This window comes from Panthera pardus, unplaced genomic scaffold (genome assembly GCF_024362965.1).
Source record: "Panthera pardus isolate Hobbes unplaced genomic scaffold, ASM2436296v1 HiC_scaffold_24, whole genome shotgun sequence".
Lineage (NCBI taxonomy): Eukaryota > Metazoa > Chordata > Mammalia > Carnivora > Felidae > Panthera > Panthera pardus.
The window spans coordinates 34,265,759-34,287,645 of NW_026526810.1; the positions used below are offsets into that span (position 1 = coordinate 34,265,759).

Consider the following 21,887-nt stretch of genomic DNA (forward strand, 5'->3'; position numbering starts at 1 on the left):
TTGTTTTTTGTCCAGACTCATCGGATACAGTGCAAGTTACAGACAATGTTTTTATTAAAATTTTTATTATTCTTGAGCACATAGGATGTACAGTCAGGGAGAGAGAATAATCGGTGAGAAACCGGAATCCGATTGTAGCAGTAACTACATAGCTCTCATCTTCGAAGGCGCTCTCCATGCTTTTATTATATGTATATATAATACATATGTATTAGTATATGTACCAGGCATAAAAATATAAGAAATTACTCAACCCATAAAGTTTTTACTTACCCCATACCACGTCTGCAAACAGGTTATAAAATAATAAAATTATCCTCCATTAGTAAATGGAGTAAATGGAGGATAATGCATAAATTATTATTTGCTTGAGGCAAAGACATACCTCATATATGTACAGAGTAAATACACCCATATTGGGGAGAGATGAAGGGGGGACAGGAAAGAGAGACCTAAAGCCATTAAACAGAAACCTAGAGCCATATTAGCCAGTCATAATCCATGAACCTTACCTGGACCCTGACTCAAACTGTTCAATGAACTTATGTGACAATTGGGGAAACCAGAACAGTCTCTGGATATCTGATGACATTAAGGCATTACTGCCAACAGTTTTTGGATGTGAAAATAATATTGTGGTTATTTTTTAAGACTCCTTATCTTTAATTTTTTTTTTTTTAGCGTTTATTTTTGAGACAGAGAGAGACAGAGCATGAACAGGGGAGGGGCAGAGAGAGAGGGAGACACAGAATCTGAAACAGGCTCCAGGCTCTGAGCTGTCAGCACAGAGCCCGACGTGGGGCTCGAACTCACGGACCGTGAGATCATGACCTGAGCCGAAGTCGGACGCTTAACCGACTAAGCCACCCAGGTGCCCCAAGACTCCTTATCTTTAGATAAGCATCCACAGATTTTCTTCAAAGTAATCCAGTAGTGGGGGGACATAAACTAAACTAATCATGGATTGACAGATGGGTACATTATATGGTACCTTTGCACCTGCTTTGAAGTTCTCTGTAATTAAGTTTTAAAACAAGACACAAGATGTATGAAGAAAATATCAAAATATAAGTTCATTAAAAAAAATCACACTGACTTGTTTAGGCTCACTGGCGCACTTTGGTTGCATATACTGCAGAATGTGGAGAAAGTTTGTCTTCCCATAGCCAATCCCCTCTGATCAGCATTGCGGGCCCGCTGAGCTCCTGGATTTCTGCCTAGGTTTTCAGTCTATGGGTTTCACTTCCAGGCAGCCTTCAGTGTCCTGCTCTGATTCATCTGCTGAATACTTACTGAGTGCCTCCTTCAGCCTGGAATCAATTTGCGCTCTGCTGGCTGGACCCTCCCCAACCCGCTGTCTTCTCAGAGCCACATTCCATCCATAGGTTCCTCTCTCTCCTGGATCCAACTCTCCTTCTCTACTCCCCTTTCCATTCTGTATGGAAGTATGCTTAAGTCTGTCTATTAAGAACAAAACCCTTCTTGTTATCCTCATCTTCCTATAACCATGTGCACATGCCCACGTACACACACACACACACACACACACACACACACACACACACACACAGAGTCTTTTCTCAACCCTTTATGGCTAGATTTCTGAAATGAGCTTAAGAAATCCCCCAAATCAATTTATTAAGTGTTTAGTAAGTGTTGCTATATCAGACATGGGGGAAGGACGTGACAAAAAGCTCTAGTCTTCAAAAGGACTGTGAAATTTGTAGACAGAGTTCTAGTCTGGAGCAGGTTCATATGCTAGTCTGGAGACAGCAGTCACACATGAGACTTAAGTGAGTATTCATATCACTGTACCACCGTGTGAACCCCCAGCAGGCTGGCCAAGGAGTCCCGGGGCAGGGAGAAAGCCCTGGAAGTAGTTTTGGCAGGACTTGAGCTGGACTTGGAAGAGTGAACAGGATTCAGAAAGGCAAAGAGGAAAGAAGGTGGCATTTTAAGCACATTTTTTAGCATAAGAACATATGGGAAGGTTGAGTTAGTTCATAGCTTGTTCTGAGGATGGGGAAGCCGGCCTGACCATGGGGGCTGGCGGGGGAGGGTATGAGGGCCACTGAAGGCCTCAACAGGCCTTGAAAGATGGCTATGGCTCTGCTCTGTCCTGTTGGGTGGAGTGGGCGTGCTCTGGAGAAGGGGGGTGGGGTGGAGGGGCGGCGCCACAGAGGCAGGGCAACGTCTGGTTAGTCTGGTTAAACTCGGTTACGAGAGAAAGGAGCCTGGCAGCTAACAGGAGAGGCTGAGGCACGGAACTCTGCAGAAAGCCTTGACGGTGGACATGATGAGGGCTTACCCCAGGGTGGTGGAGACGGTGGTGGTAACAGTTTCTGTTTGATTCCATGACCAAGTGAGGGCACAGGATGGACACAGCCAGCTTGGCTCTGAGATCTGGAGCCTTGGAAGAGTGGGGCCAGTTGTTCTCTGATGAGGCATCACACCATCAAATTGAGATCCAGGCCATAACAGATTGATTAACTGCAGTTTGTGGACCGTACTTCAACCCCGAAGCTTACAAATAAACCATTCAACAGTTAGGAGATAACTGGAAAACTGAGTTCTGACTAGATTTGATAATATTAAGGAGTCGTTCACTCTGGAAGTGTGGTAACAGTCTTGTGGTTTTGAGTCCTTGTGTTTTAGAGACACATACTGAAATACGTATAGAAAAAATACATTTGGATTTGTTTCAAAATTATCCAGGGATGGGGAGAGTGGGTGCGATTTGTTTCTGCAAATTGTTAGTTGTCGAAGCTGGGGGACACGGAGTTTCACTGTGCTCCCTTCTCCCCCGTTGTATGTATTTGAAATTCTCCATGGAAAAAAAATTCTGGTCCTTGGGCATCAAATCTTGGACCCCGGGCTTCATAATTCCCACTCAGAGATCACGAGAGGCATTTTGAGCTGTGCCATGTTAATCTCTTGTCACATTTCAAAACAAAAATGAGGTCCACTTCTGTTTTGCCTAAAGCAGAAAAACATGTGCTGGAAAAGAAATAATGCCGGGACTTTATTTGGAAAAACAAACTGGGAGATACACACGATCTCCTTTATCAGGATCATGCGAGGAATCCAACTAACTGAAAAGGCAAAGTCAAAACTCAGATGAGAAAAGTGGAATTTTTCTGATAGCTGGAAATAATAAATGCTTCTTTTGGAAGAGTCCATCCCAAGGGCGGTTTTCTGGCACCAGAGCACTTGGCATGAGTGTGAAAATCGTGGCCAAGTTGAAAAACCACAGCCCGGGCTGGAGCTGCCTGTAAAAAGCCAGCATTGCCTCTGCAACAAGTCACAAACTGCCCAGGCGGAGGCGAGGGGTGGGGGGCAGAGAGAGGTCTACTGACAACACCCCCAGCCCTGATACCGGCTGCCCTGGTGTCCACCCACACAGCACCTCACACCTGTCTCACTCACAAGCCACAACGATGGGAGGCTGCTCTGACAGTGTCCCCAGATGTGCAAGAAGGGGACACTGGCTGCCACGTGCTGGTGGAGGGTCCTATGAACTGTGGTGAAGCCCCATACTTGGCAGACCATCTCCCAGGCTCCAGGGCAGCAACCGGATTTTGTTCTCAGTGAGTGGCCCCCAAACAGAACGAACCCTCAGGCAGGTAAACGAGGAAGCTAGGAGGGTAAATTTTGAACCTGAGCAAAGGACCTAAGTTTCTTCTTTTCTTTTTAATGGGAAAAAATAAATTATACGGGGTAAAAGGGAAGCTAGGGGCATTCATAGGTGCATGCTTCCCTGGAGAGGAACAAGCACAAAATTAGCATCAGAATCCAGTTCAGTAAACAAGTAAGGGCCTGCTCCGTGCCAGGTGAACATGACATGATGCTTACCTGCATGGCGAGCACAGGAGAGGGGGGAAACAGGCATGCACCAAATCTCCTGGGTACATACTAAAACAGAAGGGCATGGAGGTCCTGGCACCCAGGCAAGGTAACTCTGTTACCTGAGCCCAAGTCTAACTTAGGGCAAATCATTCAATGTCAATTCTTCATCTGTAAAATGGGGCAATTCTTGCCTTTCGGATCCTATAGAGTTTAGAGATGTAACAACCAAAACTACTAAAAATAATAACAAGGCAGGAGGAGTAGCCTTTTCTACTAGACCCTGTTGCCCCTTTTATAAAAGCGCCTGTGAGTGGGGCTCAAAGACGAGGCCCCCTGTGGACGGCAGCCAACACCTGTGGCAAGTTCCTGATGCAGACGGCTTTCCAGCCAGACCTTGGAGTAGCAGCGCCCTGCGCTCAGCCTCACCGCCGCTCCCCACTGGGCACCTTGTCACGTGCCCAGGAGCTGCCTTGGCATGAGCAACCGTCTCCAACCCGTTCAAACCTGCCTGACACCGAGGGTGGAGGTGCTTAGTCCTAGGTAATCTCAATCAGTCTCGGAACTGAGAGCCAGAATGGAACTTCCAGAACGCAGCGTTCAATCCTCTCATTTGTACGAGGGTAAAGGAGACTCAGGCAGCGCATGTGACTTGCTCAAGGTCACTCACTGAGGTGCTGGGACAGCTGGCGCTGAAATCTTGTTTTCTGGACTCTTCTGGTCCTGTGCAGTTGCTTTTCTTTCCTCGGGAGGTTTTGCCAACACAGACTCTGTTGCCTTTTATATCCCTAGTCTTTCTGCCCCCCAAATACCTAATTCAGTGTGACTTCCAACAAAGAGTATTTAGGGTGCAATGAAAAAGAAAAGTTCCTCCTGACAACCTTTTCCCAAGCTCTCTGTTCTTTGGGGTCTTTTATTCTTTGGGAAGCTGTTTACTAAATGCCTGTTATGCATGGGACCCTAATCACAGCATGAGTTCACAGAGATGAACAAGAGATGTCCCTGTCCCCCAGGAGCTCTTGGTTTAGTTATCACTAGACGGCTCTCTTCATGACACCTTTTGGAACCTCTGCTCTGGGAAGAGAAAGTCCTTCTGACCCAGTTCCCTTTAGTCATGTGGGCAAGGAGAAATCATCTCATCGCTACGCCTCTTTACTCACTGAGTTTTTCCATTCGTGCCTGGCTGGCAGCCTTCTGCCACGCTGGCTGTGGGTCCAGACGATGTTGTGATCAGAGAAAAGGCTGGCGGCCTCACTCCAGAAGGCTTGCCACCCGGTAGCTGTACCTCTTCCTGACCCGAGGGTTTCGAAAGGTCCCCATGATTGCTTCATCTATGCTTCCTACTGTCCCTAAGGAATTTGGATTTGCCCTCAGCTGAGTAACGGTCTTACTTTTACCCCGGTTTGCCCCATGGAGTGACAGCTTTGATGTCCTCCGGCCTCCCTCTCCCTCTGCCATCTTGGTGTGAGTTCCTTCTGAGTCCAGGGCTCTGAGGTCTGGGAAATTAAAATATATCTCAGTGAAGACTCTGACTGGCTTGTGCAAGTGAGGAAACTGGTGTCTGTTGGAAGGTTGGACAGGAGATGGTGAAATCCCTTCAAGCCCTAACATTTCCCAAAAGGTCTATCCAAAGGTTGACAGTCGGAAAAATTAGCAGGGTTCCACTGCGTGTCCAGACCTCGGATCAGTTCCTCATAGCATTTTAAATGAACACGGGCACCCAAGTTCTTCTTTAGACTCTCCTTACTCTCAGATGAAGTCCCCTAGTTAGAGAACAAGGGGTAGGGAACCAGAATATACACGTACACTCTTGGGAAATGGTGCCGCTGTCTATGGAAGGCTCCCTGGAAGCGGAGTTCTGTTCCCCTCTGCTCCAGTTAACATCATTCCTGGTGCCAAAATACTGATGAATGGACCCCAGATGGCAAAGCGTGGTCCCCAACTCAGAGCCCACAGGGCACAATGGTTTTACCCTAACGAGCCATGACATGCCAATTATTCACTTTTCTGGAGAAACCTCAGCCTGAAAATCCATTTAATTACCACGGGAGATAATCTTTTAAGCACAGCTTTACATTCTTTAAAGATTTTTCCCTGTGGGAGTAAGAAAGTTTATCTGAACATGGGATTGGATTGTTTATTTCCATTTCCAGAGGAAGGACAATCACCTGGTAGTTAGCAAGAAGCCTGAGCCCTGGAGGATTTATTTTTAAGTCTCTTCCTCCTCACTGATCGTTTGTCATTAGTTTGTAGTGTTGTCACCCTCTCTCAGGGTACACTGTGCACTTAGCTCTGTGATCCCCTAATTACTTGGAATTTTTCAAGCATCCCTATCAGATGGGGTTTTATACTTGCTCTGGATGTGGCTATCAAGAGTCAATGTCCTCAAAGGTTTCCTATCAAGAAGATCATATCTATAAATCCACAAGCCCTGAAGACTTTCCTGGAGCTGTGGTCAGTAAGACACCACTTTTTCCAGCCTGGAGCATCCCAGAGGATGCAAGCTTGGGCAAGCAGGGGCCCTATGGTTGTGTTCAACCTGGTGGCCCCAAGACCCTGAGTAATTCCTGCTCGTAATAGGTGCTCCATAAACAGAGGCTAAATTGCTGAATATCAACAGGTCCTCACATGGAAAGGATGTGTACTGTGCCAAAATGTGAGCAATGAAAATGGAGCTTGGTGGGCCCTATTCCGTGGCATGGGGCTGCTCTAGTCCTTCTATCCCCATCTCCCTTCAAGGACAAATGGCAGGAGGCTGAGATTTCTGGGCCTCGAAGAATATACCTCTGGGGATTAAGAGGAGAAAAGGAGTGATTGTATTGGACACAGAATTAGAAAGTGAGGAAAACAGTTTTGTGGGAAATGGACTAATTTTAGGGCCTGAATCTCCCCTTTCAGGTCCAGATGGGGAGAAGAGCTGGTCCAAGAAGTACCCATCATGTGGGGGCGTGCTGCAGTCCCCAATAGACCTGCACAGTGACATCCTCCAGTACGACGCCAGCCTTGTGCCCCTTGGGTTCCAAGGCTACAATGTTTCTGCCAATGAGCAGTTTCTCCTGACCAACGATGGCCATTCAGGTGAGAGAATGCTGAGGACTGCAAGGGGATGTCTGAGCTCCCCTCAGCTCCTTGGCCTGCTCTCTTGCCCCTGGCAGGGAGGGGGCTGCACTGAAATACAGCCCCCAGGAGACGGGGCGGTGGGAGGGGGGAGGGATGAGAGATGCCTGGACCACTCACTGGGGGGGATGCTAGAGGCAGTTATTCCAGGGCAGCGCCTTGCATAAGAAGCACATTTCTTGGGAAGGGGCGGGGTGGGGGGGAGGCGGGGGACAGGCTTGAGCCCTTGGGCTCCCTGGTGCAAACACTCCAGGAGCCACGCAACTCACTGTGGGGTCGCCCAGGCTTTGGAGTCAGACAAACCTGGATTTGAATCCTGGCTTGACTACTTATGAGTCATGAGACTCTGGGTAAGAATATTAACCTCCTTGAGCTTTCACGTGGAAAATGGGCATATTGATGGGTACTGCGGAAAGACTAGAGATTATGTATGTTGGGGATCTGGAATACAGAAGATGCTTCATAAATAGCAATTATTATTGTTGCTGTTATATTATTCTATGGCTTGGAAGATACTTCATTAAAGGTTCTATCTTGATAGCTGGGTGTGTAATATGTGGATATGTAAAAACACACCCACCCATCTAGTATTAGTGCTCTTGCCCTCCTTTTCCCAGGGGAGCTTAGAAGGGGCTGGTGCGACTAGAATTGCTTTAGGGAAATGGGGACATTTTCAGGAGAAGAGCCCAGGTTTCTGAGCCCCAGGCTGTGTCTCCACTCACTGCATCCACCTGCCTCCTGTCTGGGCCCCGGGCCGGTGTCGCATCACTAACTGCTCTCAGGCAGTGCTCAGCTGGCCAGGGCTCTGAAGGCTCCACTCCCCACAGTGAGGCTGAACCTGCCCTCGGACATGCACATCCAGGGCCTCCGGTCCCGCTACAGTGCCGCCCAGCTGCACCTGCACTGGGGGAACCAGAATGACCCTCACGGCTCCGAGCACACTGTCGGTGGGAAGCACTTTGCTGCTGAGGTGAGTGGAGCGGGCAGGCCGGCAGAGGCTGCCTGGCGGTGGGTGGTCTGGCACCCTTCCACCTGGCTGGTGTGCAGCGAAGATCAGAGCGTAAGCAAGGGCTGCCTTCAGGCTCCACACACCCACTCAGGGAAGGCAGAGCCACTCCCATCCCCCCGCGGTTCTTCCGCGGTGCCCTGGTCCCCTTCCTCCTGAACGTACGGAGTTTGTCTCTGTCTTTACTGAGTGGCGCCGCTCAGAAGGCAATGCTCCCGGGGTGGCACAGTGGGGCACACATGCCCCTTTTGTCGGCATCGCTCTTCTGCCTGCATAGATCGGGATCCCACCGGCTTGTCTGGCTGACGTATCGTATCTCGCTGCTGAATCCTACTGGGCTAATTGCTTCCCCCAACTTCTCCATCTTTCTTCACAAGCCGTGCTGTTTGCACAGGCCTTTCCCACTCCAGCTTTCCTTTTCCTGGGCATGGGTTGTGCTTGGAACCTTGGGGCCCAGGGCCACAAGCCAAGGGAAGACTGGCATTATAATTCACGGGACATCACGGCAATGAGAGAGTCAAAGAGGATAGTCTGGGACGTCGGCACAACATTGTGTTGTGTCGTTCTGAGGCACTGCCCCAAAATGCCCAGAGGAAACGGAAGGAGTGGAGCATTGTTCCTGCACTATAGGTGTGCAGGAGGTACGGTGGGGGTGCTTGAGGTGCTCCACTTAAGTGCTCCCAGAGGACAGAACTTGGGGGTGTGGCTCTGACTGTTTACAGGGCAATAAATACAAGGAGATAAATGCTACTGATCAGCCAGTGGAGCCCAAGGTAAATAATGACATGACCACTCTCCTCTGTTCTTAACTGCTGAACTGCTTAATGTCTCAGGCTAATTATAGGTAGAGTTACATGTGTGGAGGGGCTATAATTCTGGCCCAATAGGACGGCACTCTTGGAGGGGCACGCATTTCAAACCAGGCCCATCTCTGAAACCCCAGGACTGCAATTTCTTTCAGGCTAATTGCAATGTGGAGGCTTCTACCTACACCCGGGGAATAAAGAAGGAGTTAGGGTGTAGGCTGGGAGAGTGTGGGCATTTAAATGGATTTCTCATCATTATATTTTCTGCTATGAAGCCACATTATCACCAAGGGCCTGGTGAAGATGGGCCATAAATGTCTCTAATAGAGAAAATACATCAAGGTGACCCGAAAGTGGCAGATTCCCTGTGGAGGGTCCTTGAAAGTGCACAGTTCTTCTGGATTGGGTCCTATAGAGAAGAGTCTCTTCATCTCTTCAGCAGGGAATTCTGTTCCTCTCTGTTTAATCTGAACACAGTAAGAAAAGTGCTGAAGCAGACCGCACACTCAAAGGGCAGCTGTAAAAAGAAATACGGATCTAGGACCTGCAGGGTGTCAGCCATACAGAATCCCCCATTTCTCAAGGCTGTGCCAAGCTAACGTGGTGGGGGGCAAGGTGGCAGGCTACATCCTTCATAGCGAGGACTACTTAAAAAAAGAAATGATGTCATGTCACTTGTGAAAATTAGAAAGGGCCACTTGAAAGGTGGGGAACATTAAGCCGTATTCAGTAAAATCTGCTTGAATTCTATTTACGACCATGTAAGACGGAGAAAGAGATGAAGGAAAAGAGAAAATCTCAGCGTGTCACAGTCTCAAGAGGCAAAGACTCAGCAAAAATGTATGTCACATATACAGATGTATCTACTAATATAGTTTTTTTGGAGGACAAGTGACAGACACCACATTTTGGATTAAAAACTAGGTGCAACCTATTGTCAGAATTTATCATAACAATACCTTAATGCTTACCTAGACATTTTTATTTATTTATTTATTTTTTTGAGAGAGAGAGAAAGAGCATGTGTGCATGCAATGTTGACGGGGGGGAGTGCAGAGGGAGAGGGAGAAAGAATCTCAAGCAGGCTCCTGGCTCAGTACAGAGCTGGACTCGAGGCTCAATCTCACAACCACGAGACCTTAGCCGAAATCAAGTCGAACGCTTAACCGACCGAGCCACCTGGGCGTCCCAGTTACCTAGACTTTTGAAACCCAAGATTTCTCAGAACGTTCTCTTTCCCTCACTTTAATAATCACAAGTAATTCCTGCTTTGAAAAAATGAGCTTAGAATTTTTTTGTGAATGCTAAGAATCTACATTCAGAGAGTAACGTCCTTGTTTTTTTGGCCTCTTGAAATATGGCTGATTAAACCCGTATAAAAGCCGGGCTGTGATTTCTTTTTCCACCGGAGGGATAAATATGTGTCCTCCCCCTGCAAAAGCAAAAGGTTCCCATGAGTCGCCCACCCATGGTGAGCAGCTTTCCTTTCACTGCAGCTGCATATCGTCCATTATAACTCGGACCTGTATGCCAACGCCAGCACCGCCAGTAACAAGTCAGAAGGCCTCGCCGTCCTAGCTGTTCTCATAGAGGTAAGAGATGTTGAAAGGGGTTTTACATGAAATTTGAAGCCAGGATGGTATCACGCTCGGCATTTGGTCCCTGAATTGCCCGTCCGTTGGATGTGTGTGGCTCACTCTCATTTTGGCTGTGTCTTGCCTCTAGAGCCAGAGGTATGCCCCCATAGGGGACCTTGTCTTTTGGCCAGGAGGCAGCACTTTGTGTAGCTGGGCAGCAGAAATGGGCATGTCCTTTGGAACACTGGAGAAAATGAGCACTGGGTGCTAGCCCTATTGTATAAAGCTTGGAATTGTCCAGCGAGGCAGGCCCTGTGTGTATGGGGTTGGGGGGTGGGGATCATTCAGCGCTGCCTCATCAGGTGTCGAATCCCTTACACAACTCCTAACATCCAAGTTGTAGTCTTTATATGGACCCTGGAGTGAGCTCTTTCCTTAATCCCCCAAATGGGAATGTTTCCTGATTCGCTTGCATGTATTTCCCTAATAAGACAAGTACCTCGTTTTTCGACATGCTTGCTTGCCTGACTTGGCTTGTACGTACTACATCTCCCTTGAGTTCTGGTTAGAAAACATGCTAGTTGTGGCTTTCAGACTCAAAGCCTGATCGCCAAGAGCACAGGCTATATTCTTTGCCTCGCGACGCTCAAGCCCCAGTGCCCTGAGGACTCAGTGCCTCGCGTCCTGAGATGCAAGAGGACAGGACCATCACCCTCACTCTGTAACAGGCTAGCGATCCTTCATAATTGTCCTAGTAAAGTGAATCCTTCAGGGAGGACCTTGGCAGTGATGACTATATACCCCTAGTCCAGTCCTTCCATTAGCAACTGTTACACCAGGCTCAGCCTATATAATTCTGTCCTAGTTCAACCTGCCCCATCTATGTTGCAGATGGGTTCCTTCAATCCATCTTATGACAAGATCTTCAGGCACCTTCAAGATGTCAAATACAAAGGTAAGGGGTTCTTGGATGCTTATCTACACCTAGAGAGGAGAATACAGTCACCCCCGTGTGACCTGAAGAAAAATGAATGCAGGGGGCAGGTGCTGTTCACATTTCTAGGCTCAGTCGCATGCCCAGCAGCACTTCTGCCATGGGGAGAAAGGCGGACACCATCTCCCCAATATGTCTCTCCAGGCCAAGAAGTGCTCATTCCGGGTTTCAGCATTGAAGAGCTGCTTCCTGAGAGGCCTGACGAATACTACCGCTACAAAGGCTCCCTGACCACACCTCCTTGCCACCCCACAGTGCTCTGGACGGTTTTCCGGAACCCTGTGCAAATTTCCCAGGAGCAGGTAACTGTCGTGCTCTTCTGAGACAGAGGCCATGTGGCACCTCCATCTCTACCATCACCCAATATCATAACAACTTGATTTCCTCACTTAGAGTTTCACTGACAGCTGTGCAAAACCTCTCCAAATAGTGCGGGTTCCTGGACGCACTGCAAAAATTACAGGCCGAGCTTCAAAAACAGAGTTATCAAGTCAAGCTTGAAAAATGAACCCATCTCCACAATTCCTTACAAGCAAGTCGTTAGGCTGCATTTCCTAATATACCCCTCAGTGGCTGCATAGTGTTTGCCTCCATGGTGGAGCGAGCACGGTTCCTTTACAGGGCAGAATAAAGACAGACCCAGTTTCGATGGTTTAACCAACCAGAGTGCTGGGACTGCGGCAGTGAGTAGGCAATGGTCTCTGTTCTCAAGAAGCTCAAAGTCTAGTGCAAAACTGGGGGACAGAAGCCTCAGCAATCATCTCCAACCTTCTCATCTTACAGATGATGAAAGTGAGGGATAGACAGTTGAGGGAGCTTGTGGGATCGCCTGCTGGTTGGAGACAAAGCCCCAAAGTCAGATTGGGGTTGCTGGTCGCTGCCCATCCCCTACTCCACAGTTGAAATTCATCAAGAAGAAAACTGACTGTCCAGGAGACAGGGCCAGGGGCAGTGCTGCACACTGGCTCATGGCCCGTCCCACCCCCAACCCCTCTTCCGGACCAGTAAGGCCCTCACTGTTGGTCGTTCTTTTTACTATGAGCTACTGATCTGAGTAATGTAGATAAATGGCAGCAGGTGGGCAGACAGGAATAGAGATGTGATGAATCAAGAGATGAAATGTTCAGGGGAGCAGTAACCTAGAAGCTGCCTTGGAAACAGATTATATAATGTATGTGGGTGTACGAAAATTCCATGGAACCAGTGGTCAGAGGAACTGTGAGACTCTTGCCTCCCTCTTTTTGTTCCTTGTGATGGGACCACCAGAATAAGCCCCAGGCCCCTCTGATTTAGAGTCGGGTTGCAAATCAGGCCTGTGAGAGGCTGAGGAGCCCCTCCACCACCCAGCAGCTAAGAGCTGTAACCTCCCCCCAAGCCTTGGGAGGTGGTGACAGACCAGCTCACCCGGTGTCCAGGCAACCAGACGCCTGCGAGGGAGGGGAAACAGTTCTCTGGCTTTCCCACTGCTTTCTGACGTGCCTCCTGCCAAGCCCCAGAGTTCTCCTCCCCACTGAGGTCAGGCAAGGGAGCATCACTTTGCCCATGGGGTGTGTTCCTGCCTTGCAGCTTCTAGCTTTGGAGACTGCTCTGTACTGCACACATGTGGATGACCCATCCCCCAGAGAGATGGTCAACAATTTCCGGCGGGTCCAGAACTTTGACGAGAGGCTGGTGTATATCTCTTTCCGACAAGGTGAGAAGATGCGGTGTGTGGGGGGCGTATGGTGCCAGGACACCCATTTTATCTGCAGTCGGGTGCCCTACCCTCGGGGTTTTGTCACTGATACACTTAGGGGGTGGGTTCAGAGCACTCTGGCTGCCAAGGGAACCAAGTATGTAAGAAGCTATTGTGTGTGGGTTTACTGAGGTCTCCCTCCACTGCTCTTGACTTCCCTGAGCCTTTGCAGGGAGGCACCAGCCAGGGCTTCTAGGTGCCTGGACCGGAGCCCCCATTAAGTCTGGGAGACTCTCACAGATGGGGAAGAGAGGATGTTCTGGGGTCCTCTCTGTCAGAGAAGTATGTCTCCTAAGACACATGGTAGGACTGTTTTCACAAGACAAACTCCTAACTTCTTGCTGTAGGCTTTCTTAGCATCAAGGCCCATCTTCAGCCTCACCAGGTGATTCATAGCACCATCAGCATCACCAACGTCCAGGGATGCTCCTTCGTTAAACTTTCAGAGAGTGGGCATAATCCACATTTGTGGGCATAAGTAGCTCATGGTCTGATGTAGCAGGATCCATCAGGCAAGAAAGCGTCTGCATTCACTGCCTTTTTGTCTCATCTCCTTAAGCTTGCCTAAGCACAGACACACAGGAGCTATACTGAATGAAGCTGAATAGTTTGGTTTATTCCTAATGCTATGAAAGCTCCGTTCTTCCTCTTAAATCTGTAACCATAACTCCCCAGAAGGACATTTAACATCTTTACTTGTTCAATACCCCTGTCAATACTGTTGGAAGCTGGGGGTTCAGGGAAACAGGTAAGAGAGCACTCTGGGGGGCCACACCCTTCTTCAAACCTCCAAGTTCACTCTCACCATAGACTCTTGGGCCACTCCCAACATGGGAATCTCATGGTCAGAAACAGGTAGGTCTGTGCAAGTTCCACTTTTTCTCCTTATGTCACTTGTGATGGAACTGGGCCAGGTGTTCATATCTAAAGATGACCCCATTAACCCATTTGTCCGAGAATCAGTTCTCCTTGTCTCACCTTCTTATTCCTTTGTTATTGTGTGAGATTATAACTACCACTGACTAAGCTTAAACATAGGAAGATAGTATTTCAGGGCCCTTGCCAGAAAGCTTTAGAAACATGCCCTTTTGCACTGACCCATATATATGATCAGAATTATGTCCTGTCAATCACTTAATCAGACCTGGCCAAGAATTTATCTTTTGTGCTCTCCTTGCCACACACCACTGGTTAAGGTAGTTTCTCTCTTTTTCTCAGTTTCCTGGTCTGAAAACGTCATCTGTGAACAATGGTCCTTCTTAAACACAGAGAACGCATATGATGATGACTGTCAACTTTTCTAGGAAAACGCTTCAAATGTACAGATCATCCCTTTGTGATCTAGTTTGGATATAAATTTCTCTTTTCCCATTCCTCTAAATGGAGTAGTAGTCAAGGGTAAATGGAAAATACTTCAACTCTTCAATAAAATACAAAACAAAAAAACTACCTGGAGATAAGGGACTTGGCCCACATAGATAAGGTAGATCTTATTTGTGATTCAAGATAATAATCAGATCTCTTCTCTGGATTGGTCTATATAAGTCACAAGGGATACGGTCATAAAGACTCCCCCTGTAGTCAGAAGACCTAGGTTCAAGGCCTCAATTTGTTTCCTCCCTGCTGTATGATGTAAGCAAATCATGTCCCTTCTTTGGCCTTGGTTTCCTTAGCCATAAAATGATAGGTTGGACAAGGTGAGGTAATGTCCTTTCAACGCTAACATGCTATAGGATTCAAAGTGGATACTAACAACTGTCCATCCTGACTTTACGTTGCAGGGACAGTGTTTGAGGGCAGTTACAGAGGATCAGAAGAAACCACACAGGAACTTGAGTCTGACATCCCAAAGTAACCTCCACTTGTAACAATGGACTATGGCACTGGGAATAATTAGCCATCTTCTTAGACCAGCTCAGGTCTAAGTTGGCCCTCACAGAGTGGGCAGTGCAGTCAGGCTTGTAGCAGAGCGCTTCAATAGACTCTCCCAGTCTGGCTGGGGAGCTTGAGGGGCCTCTTAGCAGAAGCCTGGAGACCAACTCCAGGCTCAGGACATCAAGATCAAAGCCCAAATGCAGCTTTGCCACTGCCCTTCCTGCACGGCTCACCCAGAACTGTTGCTTCCAAGAGCCCAGGCTGTGCCCAGCTCTCCCCTTGGAGTGAGAAACCCTGGCAGTCCAAGGCAAACCTGTTCATTTGGAGGCTGATTATAGAAACTTGGCTAGAATTGTCCCCTCCCACTTCTCGAAGACACAGGCAGCTACTGGGGCTGTTTCCCAAGGAACAATGGGGAGGACGGCCACAAAGGAGAGAAGCCCCAAACCTCACCCCCCGGGGGCACCTGCATTTATGAGGGGCTCTCACACCAACTTGGAGGGGCCTTAGACCATAACATGCCATTACAGGTTTATGGAGTGAGCCTGTGTCAGTGTGAACCTTTAGCAATTGTGCTGAATTATCTGTAAACTTCCATTAAGGCAAACTTGTAATTAGGGCCTGATTTATTCAGAGCTTTCTCTGGAAGTTAACAGGAACTATGGAGTTGGAACATTGAGCCAGGAGAAAAGTGATGTTAAGGAAATCCTCTAGGAGAGAAAGTGCAAGGACTTTGAGAGTAGGCTCTGAGGTTTAGCCAAATTGGAACAACTGGGACTAAATCATTTAACTTTACCAGGCTTCCTCAACTGTGCTTAGAAAACGAATAAAGAACTTAATTTCTGTCCTTAAGAGGTAGTAATCTGTCCTTAAGGGGTAGTCTATGATTTAGCCCTAGGGCAGGGTTTCTTAACCTTGGTGCTATTGACATTTTGGTCTGGATAATTCTCACTGGGGGGCTGTCCTGTGCATTGCATTGCCCTCTCCCCACTAGATGCCTATAGCATCCCCCCACTTATGACTGCCAAAAATGTCCCCAGACATTGCCAAATGTCTCCAGGGCATGAGGGGCAAAATTGAGAACCACTACCCAGGAATTACACGATGAATTTCCTAGGCCCATGCTGATTTTTTTTCACTTATATGACAGGATTCTGGAGTTTTCTATCATATGCCCTGGTCTTTCCTCTATTACAGCATGACATTTTCAATCTGGTGATGGCTACCCTTGAAACCGAAAGGTTGTTGGGTTTCTAAGGTAGAACAACCAAACTCAAGAGAAACCCTGTTCCCTATCTTCCTTTAGAATTTGAATATACCTGCTTTTTGTATAATTGGCTATGTCCAAGGCCAAGAGAAGTGGACAGGCGAGAACTATCCACCCTTAAGAGAAGCATACAAACCCCTTTATCAGGGCTCCAGATGCCTCCGAGGCAGCAATTTGCTTCGGAAACTTGTTATCATTTTTCTCCCTCGCTTTTATACCATTTTTTTCTCTCATGTGTGTTTTGTTTCTTGTTGCCTTTAGTTAAAATGACCACTCTTGATGGAGAGGTGAAAGTCACGTCAGGCACTTTTTTTTTAAGCTCTTGTGAAAGTGCCTCTTCCAAGGGGTACAAATGGAGGACTTGAGCTGAAGAGGGGAGACAAGAGTCATTGCCCTCAAGGTGGGACCCCAGAGAGGGGGGAGACATCCTGTGACCAGACCAGATCTCACAGGAGTCAGATGCCTTCTGTGAAGAAGGAGAAAGATGGCACGGGCAGATTTACAGTCCAGGAGCCTGATTCTTAGTTCCTTCACGTTGACCTCTTCCCAGCTAAAGATAGCAACACTGGGTCCTGACGGTGGTGGGTAATAAAGCAAGAGCCTATCGAACCTAAATGCTAATGTTATCTAGTCCTATTTTTAATATACCAGGGCAAGGGACACTCGAGGGACAAGGGGAAGCTAAAGAGTTTCTATAATCATGCGTTAGTGGGCTTTCGCTGAGCAACTGCATGTTCCCCACTGCAGAGCCCAGAGCCAGCTGAGGCACTCTTAGACAAGAGCGCTGGACAGTAGTGGGGCAGGGCTTTGACCCGTGCTAAATCTGTGGAGTCGCACGATTAGAATCTGCTTGACCCTTAGAGACCTGGGGAGTTTTATAAAACCTTTAAAAAGAGGAAAAACTCTTACAAAGCTAAGATGGCTAATTATCTACTTTTTGAGACTAGACTGTATGCTTTGTGGTTATTGACCTCTTGTTTCTAAAAGTTCCTATTTTTAAATAAAAACTATTAGATGGAAAGTATCACCAAGTCTACTGAGACATCCAAATGAAAGACAGAGGGGTTCCCACCTTCCAATTCCCCTGGATCCAGGGGGCTGAACAGTCAGGAGTAATTGTCAAATGTGCTACGAAGTCCCTAGCCCCTTCATCTAGTGCAATTCAACACACCACATGTTTCCTCAGCATACCCCAAGCCGAGCATTATGGAGAACAAAAACCTCACTGTGGATGTTCTCTTGCTCCTTAAAAACAAGCCTCTGGCACAGGGCAGACCAGGTGGAAAGTCAGAAAGCTGGACCCACCCACGGCGAGGTGGCCCCAGCTATCTTTCCGGCATTTCTCCCCCTGGCACCCGTCCACGCCCTGCAGGGCCTCCCTTAGCAAGGCACTGCTTTTACATGTGCATATGATTTACTTCTGCACACGACTCCCTTTGCCGGCGATGCCCCTCAGCTTTCCACCTGGAAAATTCCTTCACGACCCCACTCTAACGTCATGCCAGAAATCTTCCCTGTTCCCCTGAAGGTGACTTACAGTCTCTTTCAATGCGGCTGGAACAACCCGTTCATCTCTGTTATGGTTCTTAGCATAGCACAGGATAATGATTTACTGCTGTACAGAAAAAGAAAAACAATGTCTAGATTATCCACACGCTCCAAGACCCTAAGGACAGGGACTCACTTTTGTGGCAGGCATCGTGCCTGGTGCTCATTACAAGTTTGAGAGGATATAACCAAGCCAGCTCCCTTCCGCTCCCCTCCCCAGGCTCTTCTCTGCAGAATGATTTGAACATAAGCCTGGCCAGGGGTCACCTTTTAGTTTCAAGTCTTCTTTTGCTTTGTTTCAGGTTGCCGACAGGCATTCAAATCAATCCATTGGTTTAAGAAGCCTTAAAGATCAGAACTTAGCCGGCAAGTTTCAAAGTCTTAGGAGAGAGTCGCCTAGGGATGCTGTCAGGCTTTTTCTGTTGCTCTGGCCTAAAAGGAGTAAGAGGCCCCCGTGCCACCACCTACCATTCCTTCAGCACAGACAGCCTGTGCCTGGCCACTGAAGGGAGCGGAGCGCACTAAACCCCCAGTGCTGAGATTGTAACCCATGCCTACTGCCCTGGGATTCAGGCCCCTCAGAGCAATGTGTGGCTTTCTGTCCTGGGCCTACAATCCTGCCATCTGGAGGGCAAAGCCCTCAGTCCCTATCATGGTTGTAGAAAACCAGCACCCTGATGTAATGTGGTGGCAACCTTTTGGCAGATCTGTAGAAATTATTTCTTTTTGGGATTCCACAGTGTCAATAAAAAAGTCCCCCAGTTAAATATGTTCTCCAAAGATAGCTATGTTCTGTGGTCACTGAGGGCATCTTCCTTGCTTTTCTTACCAAAGCATCATCCAAAGAGAGGACTAGCATTTCAGTTACTTCACTCTATGACTTGTATTAAGCATAATAATAAGAGCTTTTATCATCTCAAACTGGATTTTATGTATTTAAAACTATCAAATCCCTGCTAAGCCAAAGCTCTTCTTGTCTCTTTTATAAGACTGGAGACTGCTAAAGAGGCATATACATATGTATACACGTGTATGTAACTATGTAAAATGTCACTTACCAAAATAGTCCATACTTTAATATTTTTTTAATGTTTATTTATTTTGAGAGAGAGAACAAGCATGACTGAGGGAGAGGCAGTGAGAGTGGGGGAGAGAGAATCCCAAGCAGGCTCCATGCTGTCAGCACAGAGCCTGACACAGGGCTCAATCCCACAAACCGTGAGATCATGACCTGAGCCGAAATCAAGAGTTGCATGCTCAACCGATTGAGCCACCCAGGCGCCCCTAAAATAACATTTTGAAAGGAATAACAGTAAGGATTGTATTCCTCTTTATTTAAAATTCTGTTTGAATAAACAGAATTGCAAATAGATCTCGAAAATGCTAGAGTTGTTCCAGGAACGGCAAGCTGTGTGAACGAGGGGCTTGTTCCTTCTGCTGGGCTTTTCTGTGTCTGCACTTGAGGCTTCAGAAGACCTCAAAAGCAGTTAACCAGCATCCCTCGGTCCAGCGAGATACCAGTGGAAGATCCAGCTCCTGAGCCAGCAACAACAGGTAGCAGTGCCCCTGTGGCAATCAGTTTGTCTGCCTTCTCCGGGATCTGTACCCTCCTGGGGAGGCATGTGACAACCGAATTCTTCTGTATCTGTGTGATTTCATTCTCTGTGTCATACTGCCCTATCTTTGCTCACCCTGACCCGTACCAGAGCACTTTCTAGTAGCAGATAGCTCCCACATCTGTATGGCATGCACCCTCTTAACCAACCAGCTCGGAAGCCCCTTCGTCGTGTTCTCATGCAGTAGCTCTTGTGGGCCATCTCCGTCAAGCAGCCTGTCTCTGTTTCTCCTGTCTCACTGTTCTTCAGTGGGAACTGCCTGTGTTAGTCGCCATTTAGAAACCAAACCATTTCTTTGTTTAATCTGCAGATGAATTTCTCTGGCTGTGTCCCTCCCATCATCAACTGTGTTCCCTATTCTCTACACCATCACACAGGCTCTGCTTGATGCAGGCTTTGGCTTTTCTCTCTGGGCTCTACTTCTTCAGTTGCCTCAAGAGCTTTCCCTGTGCCCCCAAAGTCTCCCTGACTTTCCCCTCTCCTGTTAATTAGCAGATGCTTTAGCAGCTGCTTCCAGGGGGCCCCAAGCCCTGTGGACTTCATCTGGCTCTGCAGAGAAGTCCCGCTTCCTGGATGGTTGGTGCTGTCTCAACTGGCAGGGGGTAGCATCCCAACAACATTTTCCTGCCCTGGGCTCCCCTGGGGGTGGAATTCTTGGGAGGTGACACCCTCACTACCATTCCTCTTCCATAGTGGCTTACGCTTTTCACTTGCTCAGTCAAGCCGCTTTGTCTTTGCTGCATCAAAGTCTTGGCTGAAAAGCATCTGTCCCAGTCTCCGGGGCTTACTTTGCCTTTGTGGCTGCTTGCTCATTTCATTATTTCCACAGAAAGGCAATTTAGGCCCTCACAAGTGGTCATCCAGGAGCAAGGAACCCTGGTTAGAGCCCTGGATTAAATTAGCCCGTTGTTTACAGGGCCTAATACAGCCAAGGGCAGCCAGATTTCCTTCCAGATAAGACATCAACTTGGGCCATGGACTCTTGAGAAAAGTCCCATCTCTGGGGGCCTTGCTTCTGTACACTTGGCTCTGCTCCCCAAGCTCCCTGGGGGTGCCCCCTACAGTCTGGAGTGGGGCTGCTCAGCTGTCCGGGGCCCTGTGTGTTTCTCAAGGATGTTTGAGGTGACTGTGAAAGCAACGACTTTAGAAACTGTTCAGTTGGGGCGGCTTAGCCAGTGGTTAGGCTTACTAGTGATGGTCTTACGTGGCGAGAACTAGTTTGGTACCACAGACATCTGGAGCTTTAGGAACAAAGAACAAAAGTGTATTTCATCAAAAGGCTTGGAAAAGAAAGCATGAGCAGTTGGGGGTTTGGCTGTTGTTTTTAAGATCTTAGAGGCCTTGGTTGCCTCTAGGTAACTTAAAAAAAAAAACCAAAAATACCAAATTACGGTGTGCAGAGGCCAGAGGTTGTACAGAGAACACAGCATATGCTATACAAATACTGGACACTCTCCTCAGGGGAGACTCATATCCTGAGTGTCTCCCTAAGCCACAGACTGGTCCTTGTATTCAGGTTACAAGAAGAGACTTGGAGCAGAGAATCAGGCCATCGGAGCCACACTCTCTCTGCCACTTGGGAGGCCATGGGCTGCTGATGGCGAGCAAGAGCCAAGAGAACAGGCCACCCTGTACTTTGTGGATAGCCCCTCTCCATACCGGCTCTGCTTATTCTGACAACAGCCTCGGGCCACCTGGGGAGGCCAGACCAGAGACTCCTAGGGGCCAGCCTTGGATGAGGAAGGCTGCAGGGTCAGTGTGAGACTGTGGAAGAGGACAGCCGGGAAAAGACACAGGGCTGATGGCTCCGGGGGAATCAACCAGACTCTGGCCACATAACAGGAGAAGGGAGTGAACAAAAAAACCCTCATCCTGCAGTCTCAGGTCTGGTTCCCCAGGGTGTCAAGTGCCCCCAAGTCTGAGTCCCTGGCCCTCTGTTGACATTTCACAACTGGCCAGGGCTCTCCCAAGGTCTGAGTCTCAGAGTGGGCTCTGTGGGCACAGGCTCTGCTGAGTGTCACGCTGGGTGGCCACAACTCTGGCTTCCAATGTGAGCTGGAACAAGCACCCACACGACACATACACACATATGCTAGAAGTTTCTGCTAAGGTCAGAAAACCACCAGACAAGAGGGTATGTGTAACAGAGACTTTCTTTAGATGCAGGACCTGATTGGGAGAATGGGGAGTAGTAGGAGCATGCTGGGGTTACCCAGGGGAGCTTCATGACTGGGCATCACTGTCTTACTCAAGAAGATGGGCTCACCCATTACCCTCCCCCAGGGAGGTCCCTAGGAGGCTGACTATGGGATTTTATTTCAGAGAGCTGGGCACTATTTCAGCCCCACTGAAGACTCCTAACTTACCCCCAAAGGAACTCACTAAGAGAAGCCACAATCTTCTCGTTCCACATCAGAGAAGGGAGGCTAGTATCAGGGAGGGGTTTCTCCAGTTTGTCCAGTGGGGCCAAAGCAAAAACAAAACCAAATCATGATAACAGGAC

General features: G+C 48.2%; 2 protein-coding genes across 12 annotated transcripts in view; one reads left to right on the forward strand and one right to left on the reverse strand.

Annotated features, from left to right (window-relative positions):
- APH1B (aph-1 homolog B, gamma-secretase subunit) overlaps positions 1-21,887 on the reverse strand; it is a 140,483-nt gene that overhangs the window by 54,622 nt on the left and 63,974 nt on the right. The window contains exons 7-8 of one of the 5 annotated variants that reach the window (XR_002077998.2): positions 17,758-17,835; positions 5,967-9,289 (exon numbers count right to left, since the gene is read on the reverse strand). The exons of 1 other annotated variant lie outside the window; for it this stretch is intronic. The gene's annotated coding sequence lies outside the window, so the exon portion shown is untranslated. Of the gene's footprint in view, positions 1-701; positions 2,524-5,966; positions 9,290-9,781; positions 10,205-17,757; positions 17,836-21,887 lie in introns of those variants that run through there. 3 more of the 5 variants (XM_019441872.2, XM_019441874.2, XM_053888989.1) reach the window with 3 other exon arrangements.
- Positions 1-21,887, forward strand: part of CA12 (carbonic anhydrase 12) — a 51,243-nt gene that overhangs the window by 24,566 nt on the left and 4,790 nt on the right. For 5 of the 7 annotated variants that reach the window (XM_053888987.1, XM_019441865.2, XM_019441867.2 and 2 more), the window contains exons 3-8: positions 6,742-6,921; positions 7,788-7,930; positions 10,269-10,364; positions 11,241-11,304; positions 11,488-11,645; positions 12,910-13,036. In XM_053888987.1, coding sequence (XP_053744962.1) covers positions 6,742-6,921; positions 7,788-7,930; positions 10,269-10,364; positions 11,241-11,304; positions 11,488-11,645; positions 12,910-13,036 — 768 coding nt within the window. Of the gene's footprint in view, positions 1-6,741; positions 6,922-7,787; positions 7,931-10,268; positions 10,365-11,240; positions 11,305-11,487; positions 11,646-12,909; positions 13,037-14,296; positions 20,619-21,887 lie in introns of those variants that run through there. The other 2 variants (XM_019441869.2, XM_053888988.1) reach the window with 2 other exon arrangements.